Here is a 19,772-nt window from a genome sequence, read left to right on the forward strand (position 1 = left end):
TTTAGTGCTTTTGGACACTTTTTATTCATTGTTTTTGTTTTTTCCTTACCTTGGACAAAACAGCGCCAGATCAGAGCTCAGGAGAGTGAATACTGACCCCCTAGTGGTCAAATACAACTTAATTCAGCTTTAAAACCCAGTTAGCCCTAGATTCTTTACTCCATTGACACCAGTCTTTTATATTCACCTTGGCTTGAGCCAGATTCAGCAACTTTTCAAAATGAAATGACTGTTTTCTTAAAATCCACAATTGTTTTAATGTTCGGTTGTATTTCTTGTATGTTTTTTCAGTGCTGTAATACCAAGTCTTAATAATTCAATAACTTAACAAACTTGTCAATTTAGCTTCATGCAGGAGGAGAGATTTAATACTGGCAACCAAGCTTTCCAACCCGCTGCAGTGATGTAACAAACCAACATTTGACTGATCTCGGACAGAGATGCAACACATTTAAGACTTTCAACCTACAGAGGAAAGTGCAACAATAATTTAAATGCCTTGAAATGATCAGATCAGTGTTTCGCCACAAGGGTCAACGATGATACAACCATTTTGATACATGCTTTATTTCATCACAAACTACTGGGACGTCATTGATTCTATGCTACTTCAGCATGGGATATGAAACGAAGAATATAAATAAAAACGTTTGACATTACATTCAGCAGTTTCTGAGTGCCGTCGGTGCTGGTAAAATACAATAATACAAACTGCTGTACAATAAACTGTAATCTAAAGATACCTAAAGACACCTGTATGAGCATTATCATAGAGGTTAAAAAGCAGTTGTGTTAGCCAGAGCTTTGCTTGTAGTCTGCTGCAGTTTTTCTGGACCTCTGCCTTCATCTTGCCAATCGCAGAATTTCAACAGTTCTTTTAGGTTTTCGATAGAGGACCGGGGAACACATTGGCAGTGTGTTTTGTTCCATGGACACATTCAACTGTTCCTTTTTGTTCTGGCACCAAAATGCTCCAATATTTCACCAAAAGTCAAATCTGCACTTTTCTGATGACCAGTAATAGCGCCTCTAGTCCCGGACAGCATCAACATGTTTAAAAAAAAAAAGTCATATGAGGATGCTGATCCTAGAGTTCATATCCATGTGAGACCACCTCCTTATAAACAGGTCGTAGTTGGCTGCTCTTTTACTCATAGAGTCCCAACAGAGTCCTGGGACTGCTCGTTGGCCAGTATCGTTCGCCCATTGTCACTGTAGCTCCGGTTTGGCAGAAAGGACAATCTGAAAAAGAGACAGAGACTTTTTAAATAATATTGATTAAAAAGATCTGATTGATATAGAAAAAGGGGTTAGGGTTAAGTTTAAGCCAGAGACTGTTGAATCATAGCTGTGCTGGTAGAAATAAGCCAGTGGGAATGGAAGAGAAAGGAGGCATGGGAAATGAGTAGAACGGGAACTTCTGTTGGCATTCTTCTCAAAGTGGGCAGTCCTTGCGGAGGAAGGATGAAGAAGAGGAAGAGGAGGAATAGGAGGGAGACAGAAAAAAATAAAAAAGCTATTTCTAAAACACAAAGAGGACAATAATGATACAAAATTGGCAAAAGGACATTATTACATTTCAATATTGCACCTTGCCCCCCGAGGCGTCGTCATCACACCTACAGCAGAAAGATTTGGAGAGTGGTTATACCTTGAATTACTTTAATCAAATCGACTAAATCCCAGTACAAATAGAAACCCTTAACTTACCAGAAGGGGCAAAAAGTCCCTTATGAAGTAGGAGCATAATCTGTTCTTAACACAGAAGGACCTCATAAGCAGTGTATTACTAGCAGACACACACAGACAGACCTGAACGGAAGTCTGGGTATATTCCATCTGGTAAATTCCCAAGATTAGTTCTTATCAGACAATTTGAGACACACACACACACACACACACACACACACACACACACACACACACACACACACACACACACACACACACACACACACACACACACACACACACACACACTTGCTGTAGGGTGGGTGTGTTTACAGTCTAAAGGATGCCTGTCTGATTCAACACATTTCAAAATAATATAAACTCACTTTGCCCAATAGCATGCCCTGTTGAGACAGTCCCTAATTTCAGCTCTTCAGTTTCCTGTCAAGACACGCACAGTATAAAAGTTTATCAGTGACAACAAGGTCAGAAGACCACCGCTCGTTCTTTATTTGACATGAATCTAAAAAATAACAGATGAAACATTTTTAAGGATGAACAGTCAGTACGCCTTGAGGTTTTTACATTTCGGGTCATTACCATCATCCTGCAGATTTGTATCCAGAGATCCTGACATTACTCTAGGCGATGAATTTAAGTCAACAACAAACGTCTGACAGCAACATCTGTCCTTACTGCCCTAAGGATGATTATATGTTTATGAGTTTGTCACATTGTATTGAGGTAATCCCCAAATGTACCCTCCTGCTAAATACACTGTTGCCCATAATGTTGGAATAAATATATTTGACCTCTCCTCATGAAATGATTGTGTCAATGTGATTTATTATTGATAGATAAAGTTTATATCTTCTCAAAACTATTGATCAATCTCTTCCAAACATCACAGTGAAAAGTAAACCACAGTTAAAAGAGGAATGTGTCTGAAAACAAAATGATTCCAACTTTATGGGAAACAGTGTATTTTTTAAATAGTTTTTTACGAGTGGAAAAACCCTGCTTAAATACCGTTTTAAAATGTTGTTTATAATTCACCATCAATTAATTGTTTCATTACAGGACAGGACACTTGACTGGACTTCAGAGGACATTAATACTTAAACAGGTTCAGGTTTAACATTGGAGTCCCAAACATTGCACATATCTTCCCTCTGACGTTCATGCCAGCAGACCTTAACCACAGGCAGTGTGGCATTTAAAAGCTAAAAGGCTTTTTTTCCTGCATTACAGGACATTCCCAGAGTAAAAAATATGAGGGAAAAGAGTATTGGAATTTTCCCACATGTTAAATCATCAATCTTATAACATCAATTTCATGAAGAAACCGTAGACGTTTTGTCCAGAGATATTTCAGTGGTTATTCCCACCAGAGCTTTCCCTCATGTGTCACCTCTAATCTGTCCGTCCAGATTTAGTGGAAAAAATAAAGAGATTTCTCTTGCAATACATGTGAACTTTGGTCATTTTCCACCATTATCTTTAGTTTGAGGGCAGTGAAACGTTTTGTGAGGCTGCCGTCAATTATGATAAAAATACAATCTTGTAGGAAAAGCCTCCTGCCTCATCAGAAGGAGAGAAAGGAGAAACGACTTGTGAATTATGTGAACTTCTCTCATGGGAATCTTCAAATCTGTTTCTGTTTCTATTCTGACACGATAAGTACCATGGACAATGGAAGTAGAGACACATTAAACCCCATTTTTGGTGATTTATTTCCAGAAATAGCCATTTATTGCCATTATGTAATAATCTCTCTACTGTTTTCAAAGATTTTTTTGGGCAACCAGTGCCTTTTATTGCAGATTTGAAACGGGGAAACAGAGGGAATGTCATGCAGCAAATAGTCCCTAGCTGGATTGTGTACCAATGGGGCCTTTATCTCTACCGATTGAGCTACTGTATATGGCGCATTTATTGAGTCTGCCACTTACACACTGGGATCAAGTTAACAACAGAATATAACCCCCATCAAACTGACGTTGCCAGCAATACCTTTATTTTCATAAATTACAGTTTTTGTCATACGCTCTTCATTGTGTTTTTCTAGTGTTTTTAGATATGCATAAAAGTTCATATTAAGTGTTAAATACTATCAACTTTTTAGAGCTTAAATCTATTTTTTGGTGAATCAGTAGCAATGAATGCAATGTATCGTCTAACACTGCCTTGACTGAGACCGTTTACAAAATATTTGTTCACAAAACATACGGCATCAGGTGTTGGTTAGTGGCTGGATCAACACAAGTCTTCTGTACTTTATCTGCCATTCACTTTTAAACACTGACTTCTTCAATCCACAAGCTTAAGGTCTCTCACTATAACCCTGTTTGGGTCGTTGAGAAGCAGCGCTCAGAAAAATAACTCCATCAGTGAGTGTGGCTGACTTCCAGTCTGACAAATTGAATAAGGAGATCCAAACACACATCAAAAATGACACGCTTAGGGAAACAATCATGAGAAAGGAGGACATTTGGACTGCTAGATCAGATTTAAATGTATTTTGTTGTTCTTTTGAGAGAGAAAAAGGGGGATTTAACTGACAGGAGGAATTCTGGATGAGTTTTTTGAAACTGTGTTTATTGCGCTTTTGTAAGTTTACACAGCCATCTGTGTGTATTTCCTCTTCTTCTGGCTGTGTGTTGTCAACAGTCTTCCGTGTAATATTTTTAAATGTAAATATACTGCCTTTTGCTATCATAAACAGATAATTCAGAAACATACATACAAATAATAACTCAATTTCAAGGTAGACACTTCAATCTCGGTTGATCCATGTATATTTTTTAATGAGAACCATTTATTTTTTTGTGTCAGAGCTGCATTCAGTTTCTGTCTCTGTTTACGTTTCATGTTATGAGTCTATTTAAATGCAGAAGCTAATTATACCTAGAAATAAGCATTGTCATCTAATTAATCAATCAGACTATAATTATAGTATTCAGGTACTCCGGTTGTTGCTGTCCAAAGTCATGCCTTTTACATTTTCACTTTCTACACCATTTGTGCTGTACTGCCTTTATTTATCCTTCCATCTGATCTGTTACAGTACGTGACCTTAAGGTGGATCAACACAAGATACAGGAGAGGTTTGTGTTCCTTTTAATTTAGCGCTAATTTAATTCAGGGACAAATCAGATTTCTCTCTTACAGTATCTCCTCGTGTTGGGAGCTAAAGTAGCGAGGAGGGACCGCCGATGGGGGAAATTGATAGGACGTGTTTTCCCACAGGAACGCTGAGGATATCACTGGAGGAGAAACTTCTGCTCTTTCTAAGAAAGGCTCATTTTAAACCTAACTGGGCGTACTACAGGTTTCACATGTTTCAGCTCATTGATTAAAAACCGTGTACACCAAACATAATCGCTTTTCTACAGCAAAAAGGAATGCTGTACTTGGGGAACTTTTATCTAAACACATGAGGTAAAACACATAAACTGTCATACTTGAATTAATGCAGGAATATCGCATTTTTCATGCATTTGTCAATTTAGGTGCGTAATGGCATCTATTTGTGTCTGTACATTTCTCCTAAATTCAGCAAAGTGAGCATTAGATAAAGACTCTTTTGCATATTTAAATATTTCTTTTTTGAAAGATTGTCATACAAAAAGGATTCAACCTTTATGATAATACAGTAATAAACTTGGGACATTTCCCCCTGTAGTGTCTGCAGAATGTATGCCAATTTAATGTATGTTTTTTTTTACTCACACCCTGAGCCTGACAACTCAAATTCACTAGTACCTACAAACTAAACTTACAAGTTAGTTCATAAATCACTCATGGTCTGATTTACATGTATGGAATATTTTATTCATAAAATGTTTTGTATGGCTGTTGAAGTTCTTTTCAGATAAATGGATTTAACTAAAATAAAGATTTGACTCAAACTTGTTAACCTTGCTTTAACCAATGCTCACATTGCTGTTGAAGAAATGTATGCAAATGAGCACATATTAAATGAGAAAAATGCCTAATTTGCATATTTAAACTTAAAATGTCCCAAAAAGAAATATTTACTTTATAAAATAAATGAAAAATCAAGACTTCAAACACAGTTCGAATAGATAGGACGTGTACAGACTGAAGCATTGGGTGGACACTCGAGGGAAATTAATTGGCTAATGGAATTCATACTGTAAGACGCTTTGGGATCTGGAAAAGTAAAACTTTCCCATGCAGCAAAATGTTTGGACGGGTCAACTGAGAGACGCAGGGTGTGATGTGGGACACAAGATTAAGTATGCTGGATTTAGTTTTTATAACCAAAAAAGGTACTTTACTACGTTTGATTTGTTTTGACATGTTAGCTTGTGGACACCAGGCCTTATCAATTATACATCAGAGGCTTTTACAGACCCAGATATTTTACTTCCTCCTTTCACTACAAACAATGTTGCTTCCTCCCTTCTCAGTGAAATTAGTTTTGCTCCCTGAAGTAAATACTTAAGATATGTGCTGCTGTCGTCAAATTGAGTCATTCCCAATTAAAGAGACCCTTCCTGACACCAAACTGAATGAAAACATTGAACAGACAGTCAGCACATAAATAGACAAATAAATAAACTCTGTGTAAACCAAGCATCAACACAGTACACAAACATACATATAAATCCAAATATTAAATTGGTAAAAGGGTCCAGAGCCAAATTCATTCGTCCTTTAACATCGAAACATGTTCTGAGAAATCTCACTCTCCACTGGAGTGTCATTCCTTCCCAGAAAATAAAATATACTGACCACCCAAGTGATAAATGTACTCCAAATATGTGCTCCAGGATAACAACAATTCAGATGGCCAAAGAAAACACCTTATAGATTGAAGTTGTATCACAAACAGAGCTCTGAAAACAAACTTTGACTCTGACTGACCCAACCTCAAACGGCACGGTTCATCATGAATACACAATGTCCCACGGCCCCTTCAGGAGCGGGATCTGGGTTTCTGGGACAGAACATACTCTGCCTTTCATGTTTCTACTATTGAGCTGTGCTTGAAAAATAAAGCAGTCATTCTGAAGGAACATTTTCATGCAATGACCTGACACCAAATCTCAGCTATGGAAGCCCCAAAAGGCAAGTGAGGGAAAAACTGTATTCTGGGGATCCATTTTATTAGTCTTATATAACTGATTTTCTCTTCCATATTTAGGACTTAAGAACATGTTTCTATCAGTTTTTTTGCCAGTGTCAGTATTCCTAATAACTTTTTCATCTGTGTAAACATGTGTATTCTAGTGTAGTACTATTTTCTGCCACAAGAGGCTGAATTTCTACCCCTACAGTAGTTCTTATAGGATAAAAACATGTGTGTTGTTTTACAGTTTTAATACTCCATACGTTCAAATGACATGACAATAATGTTTTATTCACCTCGCAAAACATGTTCCCGCCCAAAGCTCTTTCACAAATGAAAATATAACAAAGAACCATTATCCTGGCAAGTAATAAAAAGAGGAGAGACACACGCTCAACAAAGATCATAGAAAATGGATCATGAAACATTTTTAAATTTAGGGTAATAGTACAGTAATACCTTTTATTTAATGCTGCCTTTCATGATACCCAAGGACACCGTACAATATAGTAAATACTCTAAGCAACAGAACATGATAACAACACTAACAGGCAACCATGGAGGAGTCATTCAAAGTGGACACAAATGATAAGGACAGGTTGTTCAGGGGAAACAGAGGATGAAGAGCACTACAGTGAGTGGGCTTCCTTTGAACAGGTGGGTTTTTAGTTGGGATTTGAATGTGGTGATTGTGTGGGACTGTCGGATGTGTGGGGGGGGAGTTACAGAGTGGCATGTGTTTTGTGTAGACTGTCTTATTTGGTCATTCATGTTAAAAAAACAGCTCTTATCTGGACCTATCTATCAACAACTAATATTTCAGTTTTGTCATACTGTTCAAAGATTGGTATTTCTAAATCAAAAGAAAACAAGTAAAAATCCACAACATCAGTAAGGAAATATTTTAAATTCTTTACATCATGCTTTATAGGGCTATATGCAGCTCATGATGATATCAGTCCTTTTTTTGTTAAGGCATTTCTCAGTGTACTAATGCAATATTAATTGTGTCCATATCCCTCAGGTTTAGTGGCGCGCAGAATCCCATCAGATAGCAAGTCCTGGCTTTATAAAAACAAATAAAATCCCTCCTTTTTTCAAAGAGAGATCATTGTTTTGTTAGAAAGAAATGAAAACGATTTCTATCTCACAGAGTTTTAGACCTTCTCCCCTGAAGTGAAACCACCTCACTTCCTGCTCAGAGCTGGTCTGCCGGTTAGCGAGACACTGCTTCTATTTTAGATGCTGTATGTTTGCACGTGTCTGTGTGCGCTTCAACATGCAACACTGTCTCTTTTGTTCCTTATTTGTATTTGAGAATTACATCATTTTTTAAATCGAGCCCAATCATTAAACCTAACTTTATCTTGTGTCTCATTGATTCAAAAATCACCATTTCTATCTGCACCCGAATGGGAAGGTTGTTTTTCTTTAATAAAAACCCAATTATAATAAGATAAAGTGATCAACATGCAGCTTAACCTGGAAAACCCACCGCTCAATCACTACTATACACCTCAAACAAAATACACAAAACTATCTTTCTGTCAATCAAACACAAACAACCTAACTCACAGCCTTGTCACTCACTATGACTTCAGTAAGAAAAATACCACTATCCAGATTCAATCTTTGGGCAAAAGCTGAAACAGTTAGAAGCTGTTTGCAGCCAAAATAAATCTGGAAAGCAACAGTGCAGATGAATTATAGATCTGAGGCGCGTTGATTTAAGACGCCCGTCATCTTCTATTGACCCATTTTGTGATGCATATAATCGCTTCATTCTGACGGCATCCAAATGTTCCAGGTTTTTGCAGGTCAGTGTTTCTGAAACCCCTTTTTGAGATGGCAAATTAACCAAAGAGGCAATTGAGCTTTTCGCTCTGTCTAACAGTCCTCATAGTCTTACAAATAAGGAATCACATTTTGTGTCATTACTTCTTTTCAAAATGTGATGTTTTCTCTATATAAATAATTTTCACTCTACCTAATTTTGTCAGTATCAGTATTTGTTCCTTGTATTTGTATGCATCACAACTTCTATAGATGGATTGTACTTCCTGTGATTTTTTTTCAACTCAATTTCAGTTTTGTCAATTTGAAAAACACTGTTGCACCATACGCCATACGCCAACATGACTTAATAAATCAAACTAACCAATACACTAAAGACATTACAAAGCTCAAATCTGCAACGTCTTAACACTAGAACCGCCAGGGGTTGCTGTATACCTAAAACCGCCAACGGGTAAAATGTACCCACTATTAGAATGCATTGATTTTCAAGGTACAATGTTATTTTATTTATCATACTGTACTAGAACACAGGGTTCTCGTCTTTAATAAAATGCTATAGTTGTAGTCATTTCAAAGTGACACAGATACATTGGATTAACCTTCAGCAGTGTTTTTATGCGTTTGAATGCCTTGAACACAACTTTTGATCAGAAAACAGCAAAGGTAAGACGCATTTGCCATTTCTGCCCCGTAAAGTGAAGTTGTGTGTTGTCTTTCCTGGCTGCTAGATCAGTGAGTTTTGATCGCACAGTGATCTATTTATCTCTCTCTCAATCTCTCTCAATTACATGTCACTTGTTAGATGCTTTTATCCAAAGCGACTTCAATACTGTGGGCAATCCCCACAGGAGCAATTTGGGGTGAAGTGTCTTGCCCAGGGACACAACGACATGCTGACTGCAGTGGGGTTTGAACCTGTGACCCCCTGATCCGAACATCAACGCTCTACCCACTGCGCCACCCGCCTCCCTCTATCTATCTATCTATCTATCTATCTATCTATCTATCTATCTATCTATCTATCTATCTCTCTACTGTATCTATCTATCTATCTATCTATCTATCTATCTATCTATCTATCTATCTATCTATCTCTCTACTGTATCTATCGATCTATCTATCTATCTATCCATCCATCCATCTATCTATCTATCTATCCATCCATCCATCCATCCATCCATCCATCCATCCATCTGTCTCTCTCTCTATCTATCTATCCATCTATCCATCTATCCATCTATCTCTCTATCTATCCATCCATCCATCTATCTATCTATCCATCTATCCGTCTCTCTATCTATCTATCTATATCTCTATCCATCTATCTGTCTCTCTCTCTCTCTCTATCCATCTATCCATCTATCTGTCTCTCTCTATCTATCCATCTATCCATCTATCTGTCTCTCTCTCTATCCATCTATCCATCTATCTGTCTCTCTCTCTATCCATCTATCCATCTATCTGTCTCTCTCTCTATCCATCTATCCATCTATCTGTCTCTCTCTCTATCCATCTATCCATCTATCTGTCTCTCTCTCTATCCATCTATCCATCTATCTGTCTCTCTCTCTATCCATCTATCCATCTATCTCTATCTCTCTCTCTATATCTATCCGTCTATCTCTATCTCCCTCTATCTCTCTCTCTCTCTCTCTCTCTCTCTCTCTCTCTCTCCTCTCTCTCTCTCTCTCTCTCTTACTCTTTCTCTCTCTCTTCGCTCTCTTCTCTCTGCTCTTCTTATCTCTCTCTCTCTCTCTCTATCCTCTCTCTCTATCTCTCTATTATCATCTATCTATCTCTCTCTCTATAAGGAACCGCAGTAGACAACAGGCGTTGCTATAGCAACACGTCATGTTTATGTTTACGCGCAAAATCAATAGCGCCAAAATCACTGCATTTTCTATAAGGTAAATATTACCCGCTGGCGCTGATGGGTATAAATGGCAATTTCTTTGCCCATTTTTTCAATCTGACTTCATATTGACCATTTTTAACAACAGAGGGTGCTACATACTGTAACATACTTTCAGGAAAAGTCACAGACTGGGAGACTTGAATATTTTATTGAAAAGAAGTTACATACAATCAAGAAACAGCTGCGGGTAAAATGTACCCGTTGTCGGTTCTAGTGTTAATGCAGCAAGTGCCTGAATACTTTATTTACATCCGACACTAATCAAAGGATGTTTCATTGCGTCTTTTACGTCTATTTTGGAGGAAAAAGAGACTCATGGAATGATGCCATTAAGGTAATTAGCTTTAATGCAATTCCATCAACACTCGGACGTGTTGTCTACAAAGAAACTGTCACTGCGTAGTGATTCTCTCTTATCTGTAAAGTACTGAAATTGGTCTACTGTGACCCATTTCAATGACTAACCCATGAGGGACCAAAAACTGTTCAAATAATTCTCCTACCTGCTTGCTGTTGCTAAGGTAACAAGTGGTAGAAAATAAACCACTCATGTCAAAAGAACTTTCTTACAAAAAGCTTAAATGTCTGGTTCATTCGGGCAAAGAACATCGCAGTAGAGAATCTGGAGGACAAAACACGAGGAGTGTTTTTCCCCTAGCTATCGTGATGTGCATTTTAGGAAAAAAAATCATGAGCACATAGGAAACTGTACAAGTAAAGAAGTCTGTCTGTTAATAAAATAAATACCATCAAATGTAGGTAACAGGAGTGAACACACAAGGAGCTACTTAATATTAGCTGAGAGTGCTGATCTTCAGGCAGAGTAATGAAGGAAGTATGACACGTTAACCAGACCTGTGAGGGGACCCACTTTGGTCTCAGCTGCAGAGCTTCATGCTTCAGAGCCTGATGGTTACAGAAACACATCAGTGGCTTTTATAAAATCAAAGCAGAGAGGTAGCATTAGATTTGGCAGGTCACTCCAAAAAAATACAATATAAAAAGCACTCACTACGATGACTGTCAAGTTTAAATGGGCTGCATGCAACCTTTTTAGTTTTTTACTGTCTTTGACCAACAAAAAATGGTTTGTAGGCTACTGCAATAATGTTGATTAAATAAATAAATATATATATATATTATGCAGCCCTAGTGAAGAGGTGGCTCCCAAATAACACAAACAAAAACGTAATTAACAGGGAGAAATCCTTCAGAAATTGTTATTCATATAGAAAATCATTCAACCCTATTCTATACAAAGATAGATAACGTCTTTGTCGTCCCTCATTCCTTTTTATCTTACATAAATCCCACACATACCTTAGATTTTTTTAATCACTCCAATTTTTTTATTTGTTCCCTGCTACTTTAGGTTTTTCTTTTGTATCACCTCCATGTAACTTGCATGAAAGACACATTAAAAAGGGCAATATTGCACTCAGGGCCTTGTTCATCAAGTGAGGACAGCCGGTAAGTCAAATTGAAAGCTCGGCATGCAGGATGAAGCTCTGACTGAGATCAAAACATTTTTAACTGAACTGAATTATATCATCATTAGTCATTGTTGTTCTCTTTTTTAAGCAGACGGAAAAATGTCAAGTATGTGACTGACCTGAAGCAAAGTCAGCAGGTCAAGACTGACAGAGACCTCTGACATTGCTACACTACTGAAACTCCAATGTTACGTTGTTAAGTTCAACTTATTACTGTTTGATGACACGAGAGGCCACACACACACACACACACACACACACACACACACACACACACACACACACACACACACACACACACACACACACACACACACACACACACACACACACACACACACACACACACACACACACACGCCAAAGCTCAAGTTATCTGACCCCTAGGTACACAAACATAATGTTGATATTGTTAAGGTCAGTGTATATTGACGGTTCTGTCTCGTCATGGTCATTGAAGAACATATTAAGTAGTCTTTTTTGTTCACTAAATTAAAGCTGCTGCTTGTGAGTCATGTGACTTTTGCTTAAGACTGTAAGCACTCAAAGAAGCACAACACAATAAAATGCAACAAAGCTGACATTTTCAGAATAGATGGAGGTGTGATCACTCATCATCGCATCATCTCCTGGTATTTATCTTCCTTAATCAGCATCTGAATCTGCTCAAGGAACCATGAAACAGTGATGTGAATTGTCCTCAATAGCCCAATTAGAGCCTGGCAAAACAATTGATGGAAAGTTCAAACCAGAAAGTAAGGATTTAATGTATTGCTTTGACTAGTTGTTAGCATTATCTCTGTTTCAATCCAAATGACGCACATCCTGTAGATTTGGGGATCTGTCTTTTCTGCCAATCGTGTTTAATCCATTATAAATAATGTTCTTGAGACAGGGCGGCCTGCCTGCTTGCCAACGAGATCTTTGGGATCTATGGAGCTTAGTACATGCGTGAAAAGAAAATCCTATGTGAAAGATCTTAGACGAAAACCTGGAAAGCACTCAGCTCGGACAACACTGTGGGAGCAATCTGTAAATGACGAGTTACTGTAGTAATGCCCTAAAGCATTCACTGTTTTATTGTTTATTATTATACTCTACTGTATATGGTAGCAAAATTCACTAAATGAGCATCATGCAGTTTTGAATAAGACTTGGAACTAGCTATTGGGACTATTAACTCAATAGGAATGTGTTAACTTAATTAAGTGAGAAGTAATTTCCTTTCTTCATAGACTTTTATACAACCGGACTTGGCAGACAAATACAACAAAGTGGATCACTTAGCAGCAAGAGACATGAGATAATAAAACAATGCACATTGGTTTGACATGTATTGATTAAAACAGCCTAATCCAAAATAAGAAAATATGTTTGCTATGCAGATTAAACAGGTGACTATGTCTTTGTTAACAGGTGAAAAAACGTTCATTTGCTGCACGATATCTGTTAGCATAAAAAGATAGGAGCTAAATATTACCTTTTATTTTTATTCTAATGACTGTATCTGTATTTACATGTCTGGCATTGGTTTAAAGGCTGACCAAATGTGGATTGTCTGAGATTCAAATCAGTAACACTCAGAATGTCTCACATAACAAAAATCATTTTGTCCATTCTGGATTAAAAAAAAGAATTCAAAGCCTAATTGAATTTTCCGAGCTGAATTGCCCAGGTGGGGCCATTCTCCTATCTGATTTGTCCCCAAGGAAATGTTTCTATTACCGTTGAGAGCATAGCCAGAGACTGAGGGATACATAAGTCTATTTAGCATCACAGATGAGTTCATATCATCAAAACCGAGTCTACAACTGAGGAGGGAGGGACGTGACAGCAGCTGATGTCCTCGACCCAAAGTGAAACAGGAAGCAATGAGGCCAATCGTTATATGGGTTTCTGTACCTGTATTATGTTGTCTATTTGTTATTATTTAGATGAGAGTTTTTGGTTTTATATTTCAACATTTTCTTCTCTTTCTCTGTCCTTTTGTTCTCGTCACTCAACATTAATTCCGTTTTTAGAGCTGAGCAGCCAGTGTTTACTTTGAAAGCTCGTAATTTCTCACTTCTTCGTCCCGTATTTTCTCTCACTCTTACAGCAGGTTGATTTTTAGGATTATCTCAAAAGACTGAGAAAGAGAGAGCAGTGTAATGCAGGTTAAAGTGATATTTTATAAGCTTTTAATCTTCAAACATTCCCAAAGAATGACATCATCCTCAACCAAGATGGGCAGATCGACACAGTTTTGTATTTAGCTATGATTCTCTTTCCTGAAACACCATAACAAAGCTGTAGCCTTAAGACTTGGAATAAATTCAAGCTAAAACAGACAAATATCCTGACGTTAAGTATAGGTCCAGCTTTACCTAAACCCTGGGCTCTAAAATTCCATTGGTTTGTAGAGTACCTTTTTGAAGCCTTAAGTTTAGCATTTTGGCCGTAGTCATGGTGTTTTTTAGCTGTCGCCATGTTGTTTTTCTGAAACTGCAGTCACATGGTGAAGCTAGATATAACCAAGAACTGAAAAAACATTCTCAGTTTAATGAAACTTTACAAATAACTTTCATAAACTCGAAAGAAAACGATAGTTTAATGAAAAAAAACACGGACAATATCCAGAGCAGACAACACAGCGCTACTGACATGTCAATCACACGGTAGCCACGCCCCTATGTAACCAAATATATATCATGCTATGTTGAAGAAAACTTTAACTAGGGTTCAAGGCCATATAAACAGGTTTTTACAATGTTTACTGAAGTAATAAATTAAGTAAGAAGTAAGGAAGTGTTTTCATATACTTCTATACAATCCGTCTGTTAAGATATATCACCTGATCTAAGACAAATCAACACTGGTAACATAATTTTACACCGCATTTTTGTCACCGCTTCCTGCTACATATATGTAATTTCTTGAGTCAATGTTGGTACTTATGCTGAGAGGAAGGTGCACATTTCTCTACTCATCTAATGAGCTGTGAACTTATTTACAGCTTATTTACTTGTGGTAGTCTTTCACACATGTGCTCTGACCCTTAAGGACTGCACTTCCTCTAAAAAAATATCGTGGAGGGTATTTTCTTCTACTGTAAGATTAGTCACTTCAAAAAAAGGGGATTTGTACTTGTTTATGCCTTTTGAGAGGGTACATTTGATTCATTTTCTTTGTCAAATTACAACTGATCTAGCTCTAAATGAGGAGGAATTGATGTCACCTGGTTTAAATTGGTACTAATTCCAGAGATCCTCCCTGATTGGCCACGGACAACAGGTGACAGGGTATAAAAGGTCGAAAGACAGCAAACATGGTGGTCTTTATTTTCTTCTACAAAGGACGATGAGTGATGAAACATAGAAATTGTTTATGTTTCTCCATTTTGTAGCCAGTCTAAAACTCTAAATCATATTTGTAAATCTGCTAAATCAACCCTCCATCCTTAAGTACAACTCCTAGCTCATTTGTCATCTCGCCTGTTTAATCCTGCGGCATTATTTCCCTACATGGAGATGAATGTTCTATCTAATCTTAACAATCAAAACACAGAAACATTCAGGGTGGGAAAACAGGATTTATTGAGCATGATGACAGGGCCTGGACCCAAAAAGAATAATTTTACAAACTTCCCACATGAACCTTAAGTCCCCAAAGAGATTTCCAATTCTGCTGTTTTGAAACCGGTAAATAGCTGCGCTTTGCCAAGGCATTGACTGGCAGATAGTTGAATCACATAACAATCACACTGATTGTGCACGGCTGATAACGGTGTCCGCTGCTCGGCTGTATTTATAGGACTCAATAAAGCTTGTGATCTACATGCAGAGCTGAAGGTGAAACTCAGGACGGATCACACTAAAGCTGATTAACGATTACAGGAAGAGTTGGACATTCTGAGTTGTGGCTTGTTATTTTTCACACCAGACATGGGACACTTTTTACAATAATCCTTCCTGTCTCCCCTAAACTGTTTAACTATACTGTATGCTACTTTAGCACTGAAATGTGCCTGTTTACCTGTACAGGTTTCCCTGTTAAAGCAAGGCATCTACGTCTCATTTGTGCACATCAAGTCTGTATCATCCTCACATTTTACACCTTAACTCTTGTTTGAATAACTGCCATGTTTTTCATTTTGAGTTAAAGCTCACACATTCAGCCCACACTGCTTTAGGTACTGGTGTCAGCTGCTCTGAAGGAGGTAAATTGACAGAGCTGAAAGAGTTCCAGAGAACATGAAGAAAAGTGAGATTTAACAAACAAAACTATGGCCATCAATACAATTATGACGACTACAAGATCTTCAACATATTCAACAACAATATACTTTACCTCTGAAAAAGACTCTCAACAGGCTCCTTTACTGTCAGATTGTAATTGAGGGGAGATCCCTGTGTTTAAAGGGGATGAAATGATCAGATCTTCCCACCGTTCATGCAATCTAAAAACGGTGTTAACTTAAAGTGGACCTATCATGCTATATTTGAATAATATATTGTAGGGCCATACCTATATAAAACATGTCTGTGAAGTATTTTTTTCAAAATACCAAACAGATCATGCATTTTAGCCATGCCTCATTTCGCTCTATTTGCTCTATTCCAGCCCTGTCTTCACAAGGGCTGATTCTGTGGCAAATGAGCTGCAGCTGACCACGCCCCCCTGCAAAGGAGGGGGGCGAGGCACGAGCGTCATGTTACCATGCTGTTACCATGCCACGCAACCTCTCATTCCCCTGATAGGTGGAGAGTTGCCCATATAGGCGGAGCACCCCGTTTCTGACGTCAGAACAATTTCAAATCTGTATCAGTCTGTATCAGATCCGTTGCAGCCCCGTTTTTAGAGATTTGGGTATGGAGGAAAAGAGAGAGGGTTGTGTTTTCTGACACTTGGTGAGTTCCCTGACACACCGGGGACACATATTCATGGAAAAAAGACGTACAAAAGTGCATTTTGCATGATAGGTCCCCTTTAAGTTGGGTTTGACACTGGGCAAAAAAAACACTTAATATTTTAGTGTATTGTCATTCAAGTGATTTGAAAGGGCGCTAGACTTCTGCATCTCTTCTTGGCTTTGTTTTCAGGATTTAGAAAAAATATCCCATGACAGGAGACTGGACATTGCTATAAGCTGTTCTACAAATGCAGACAGCCGTGGACGTCACTTCAGATGATAAAGTCAACATTAGCAAGATCTGCCTATACACTGCAAAGTAACCCAAAAAAGGAAATAGGATTTATATAGAAAAAAAAGAGGCAGACAATACAGGCGTAGTATTTCAGAGATGTAGAGAAAAATGTTGCTAATAACGTTAGCCCCCTGTTAATTGCAGCCAAAGGCTAACGGCTGTAGCTAGCTAACGGCTGCTCACGGCTACTGTTAGCAGAAGGCTAATGCAGTAGAGAATAATGCTGCATGATTGTGGCTGTATTTATAAATTGTGATTATTTTGGTTACTATGAAATATTATATAACGGCACCCTCACCTTTAATCGCAGGTGTTTAAGTTGCTCTCTAAGTGGCGTTTTTCTTTTTAAGCCCTTAATAAGACAATTAAAGGATGGAATTAGGGTGTTTTGGTTTTTACAGGGGTAAAACATCTTTCCAGTCTGGAGTGTTTTACCTTAGAAGGAGCCATCCAGTTGATTCAACTTCAGCTAGACATTCATTTGAGTTTAACCAAATGGAAATCAAGAGTTATTTGGTCCACAGTTTCAGTGTCAAATTGGCAATATGAGTGAACACATGAAGTTGTACAGTATCTTCTGGAGCAACAAAAGGTTCAAGGTTCAAGGTTCAAGGTTCAAGGTTCTTTATTGTCAATCTGACATAGCTACAGAGTAATTATGTAGTTGAAAATCTTATGTCACAGGACCCCAGGGACGATGTATTTACTCAACAGCCTTAAACGATTTCAGATGTTCGAGATGCTTTTTTTTACTTTGTCTACTGGTGGGCACAACACAACGTCTTTGTTATGACTCCAATCAGAAACAAGTGTCTACTATCCACTGCTGGAGCTGGAGTGTCGACAATGTGTGAATGTGTGTGTTTGTTGTTAAGATTACTAAGGGAAACGGCCATAGGATTTTCATTGTGGTAAAAGATCACAACTATGAAGTTGCTAACGTGAACATATTTTGGTAGCAGAGCAGGAATAGTGATTAATTAGCCACAAATGTTTACAATTAAATATTCAAGAATTTAGCAGCTTAAAACTGGCCATAAACTGGAGCAACTAGAGATGACCAGCTTTGTATGTTTTCATCTTGGATGACCATTCTGGTGGGTTTGCATGACACTACTCATTGATTCTAAATTTCAAAAATACTATGAAATATGATTTTGATTTTGACAGAAATTCTTCCGGTTGTTGCCTCTTTTGAATGACGAATACACACTACCGCCGCCTGCTGGTAAGGAGAGTTATTGCCACTCACGCATGCGCAGTTCGTACGTGCTCGGCTGAAGTCTTTGCGGTGTGTTCCAGTGCGACACATGGCCAAGACGCAGGAGAACACGGCGACGCAACAGTCGGCGTCGGCGTCGGCGAGTTCTCTGGTGACTGCTTGATGTGTCAGGGCCTTTACTCTAACAAACTGTCCAATGTTTTGGCACTTTACCACAAGCACACACAGGAATGAAAAATACACTTTTTGGTGATTTTACCACAGCACAGTGAACACAAAAGCAGATTCCATCCGCCTACATTCTGGGTCTAATACCCAAGAGCTCAAAGACAAAATAACTTACGATTCCTTGAGTAATTTCAGTTTCCAGTATCCTGCCAGCTGTAATCTGATTGTCTGAGTCTGTTTTTTGTCTGAGACAGATTTTAAGAGAGGACATCAGATTGGAGTTAACACTGTTTGCCTTTCTGTTTCCTATACACGCAAAGATAGAAAGCCCTAAAGAAATCCCACAGACACCTCAGAAACACACACACACACACACACACACACACACACACACACACACACACACACACACACACACACACACACACACACACACACACACACACACACACACACACACACACACACACACACACACACACACACTTCACACACACACACACACACACACACACACACACACACACACACACACACACACACACACACACACACACACACACACACAAGACTATACACACATTATACACATTACAACAACAAAGAGCAAAGACAAACTATCAGCCTTCTTTTTTTTCAACTGACATACACATGGACTTGCTTACATACATAGCACTGAGTAAGTGTATGCATGCAAATACACATTTTTAGACCATAGCGGAAGGTCTCCCTCACATGCCATGTAGTTTGTATAATAAATAAAAAAATGGTCAGCTGTGTGTGTGTGTGTGTGTGCGTGTGCGTGCGTGTGTGCGTGTGTGTGTGTGTGTGTGTGTGTGTGTGTCTGTGTAAGTGCGTATGTGATTCCCTCTGTTTCTCTGCGATGGTGGAGCACTTGTGTTAAAGTTAAACAGTGCAGACACAAGCAGGTCACCTCCTCCATCATCCCCATTGGAAGGAGAGCACAAACACAGACATCAACTTAATCACCACCATTCACGTCAACAGAAATCCTTCTGTAGAGAAAATAACTAAAAAGGCTATTGTACATTTACTCAATCAAAGATCTGTAAAGTTCAATCTTTCCTCCCAGAAGTCCATTAATTGTTCCACAACTCAGATGGCTCAAAGATTGAAAGAAAACTCTACGGCTCCATAGACGAACGACTTAAGATGACTCATATATTTTACAGCAACATGTAGTTTACTTTCAAGTCAACAA

General features: G+C 38.3%; 1 protein-coding gene across 1 annotated transcript in view; it reads right to left on the reverse strand.

The window, feature by feature from the left end:
* Positions 1-1,033: 1,033 nt before the first annotated feature.
* The window catches only part of si:dkey-247m21.3 (5-hydroxytryptamine receptor 4), a 39,739-nt gene continuing 21,000 nt past the window's right edge, over positions 1,034-19,772 (reverse strand). The window contains exon 7 of the mRNA XM_034123397.1: positions 1,034-1,242. Coding sequence (XP_033979288.1) covers positions 1,152-1,242 — 91 coding nt within the window. The 3' untranslated portion in view covers positions 1,034-1,151. The remainder of the gene's footprint in view (positions 1,243-19,772) is intronic.

The sequence above is a fragment of the Trematomus bernacchii genome, unplaced genomic scaffold (assembly GCF_902827165.1).
Source record: "Trematomus bernacchii unplaced genomic scaffold, fTreBer1.1, whole genome shotgun sequence".
Taxonomy (NCBI): Eukaryota; Metazoa; Chordata; class Actinopteri; order Perciformes; family Nototheniidae; genus Trematomus; species Trematomus bernacchii.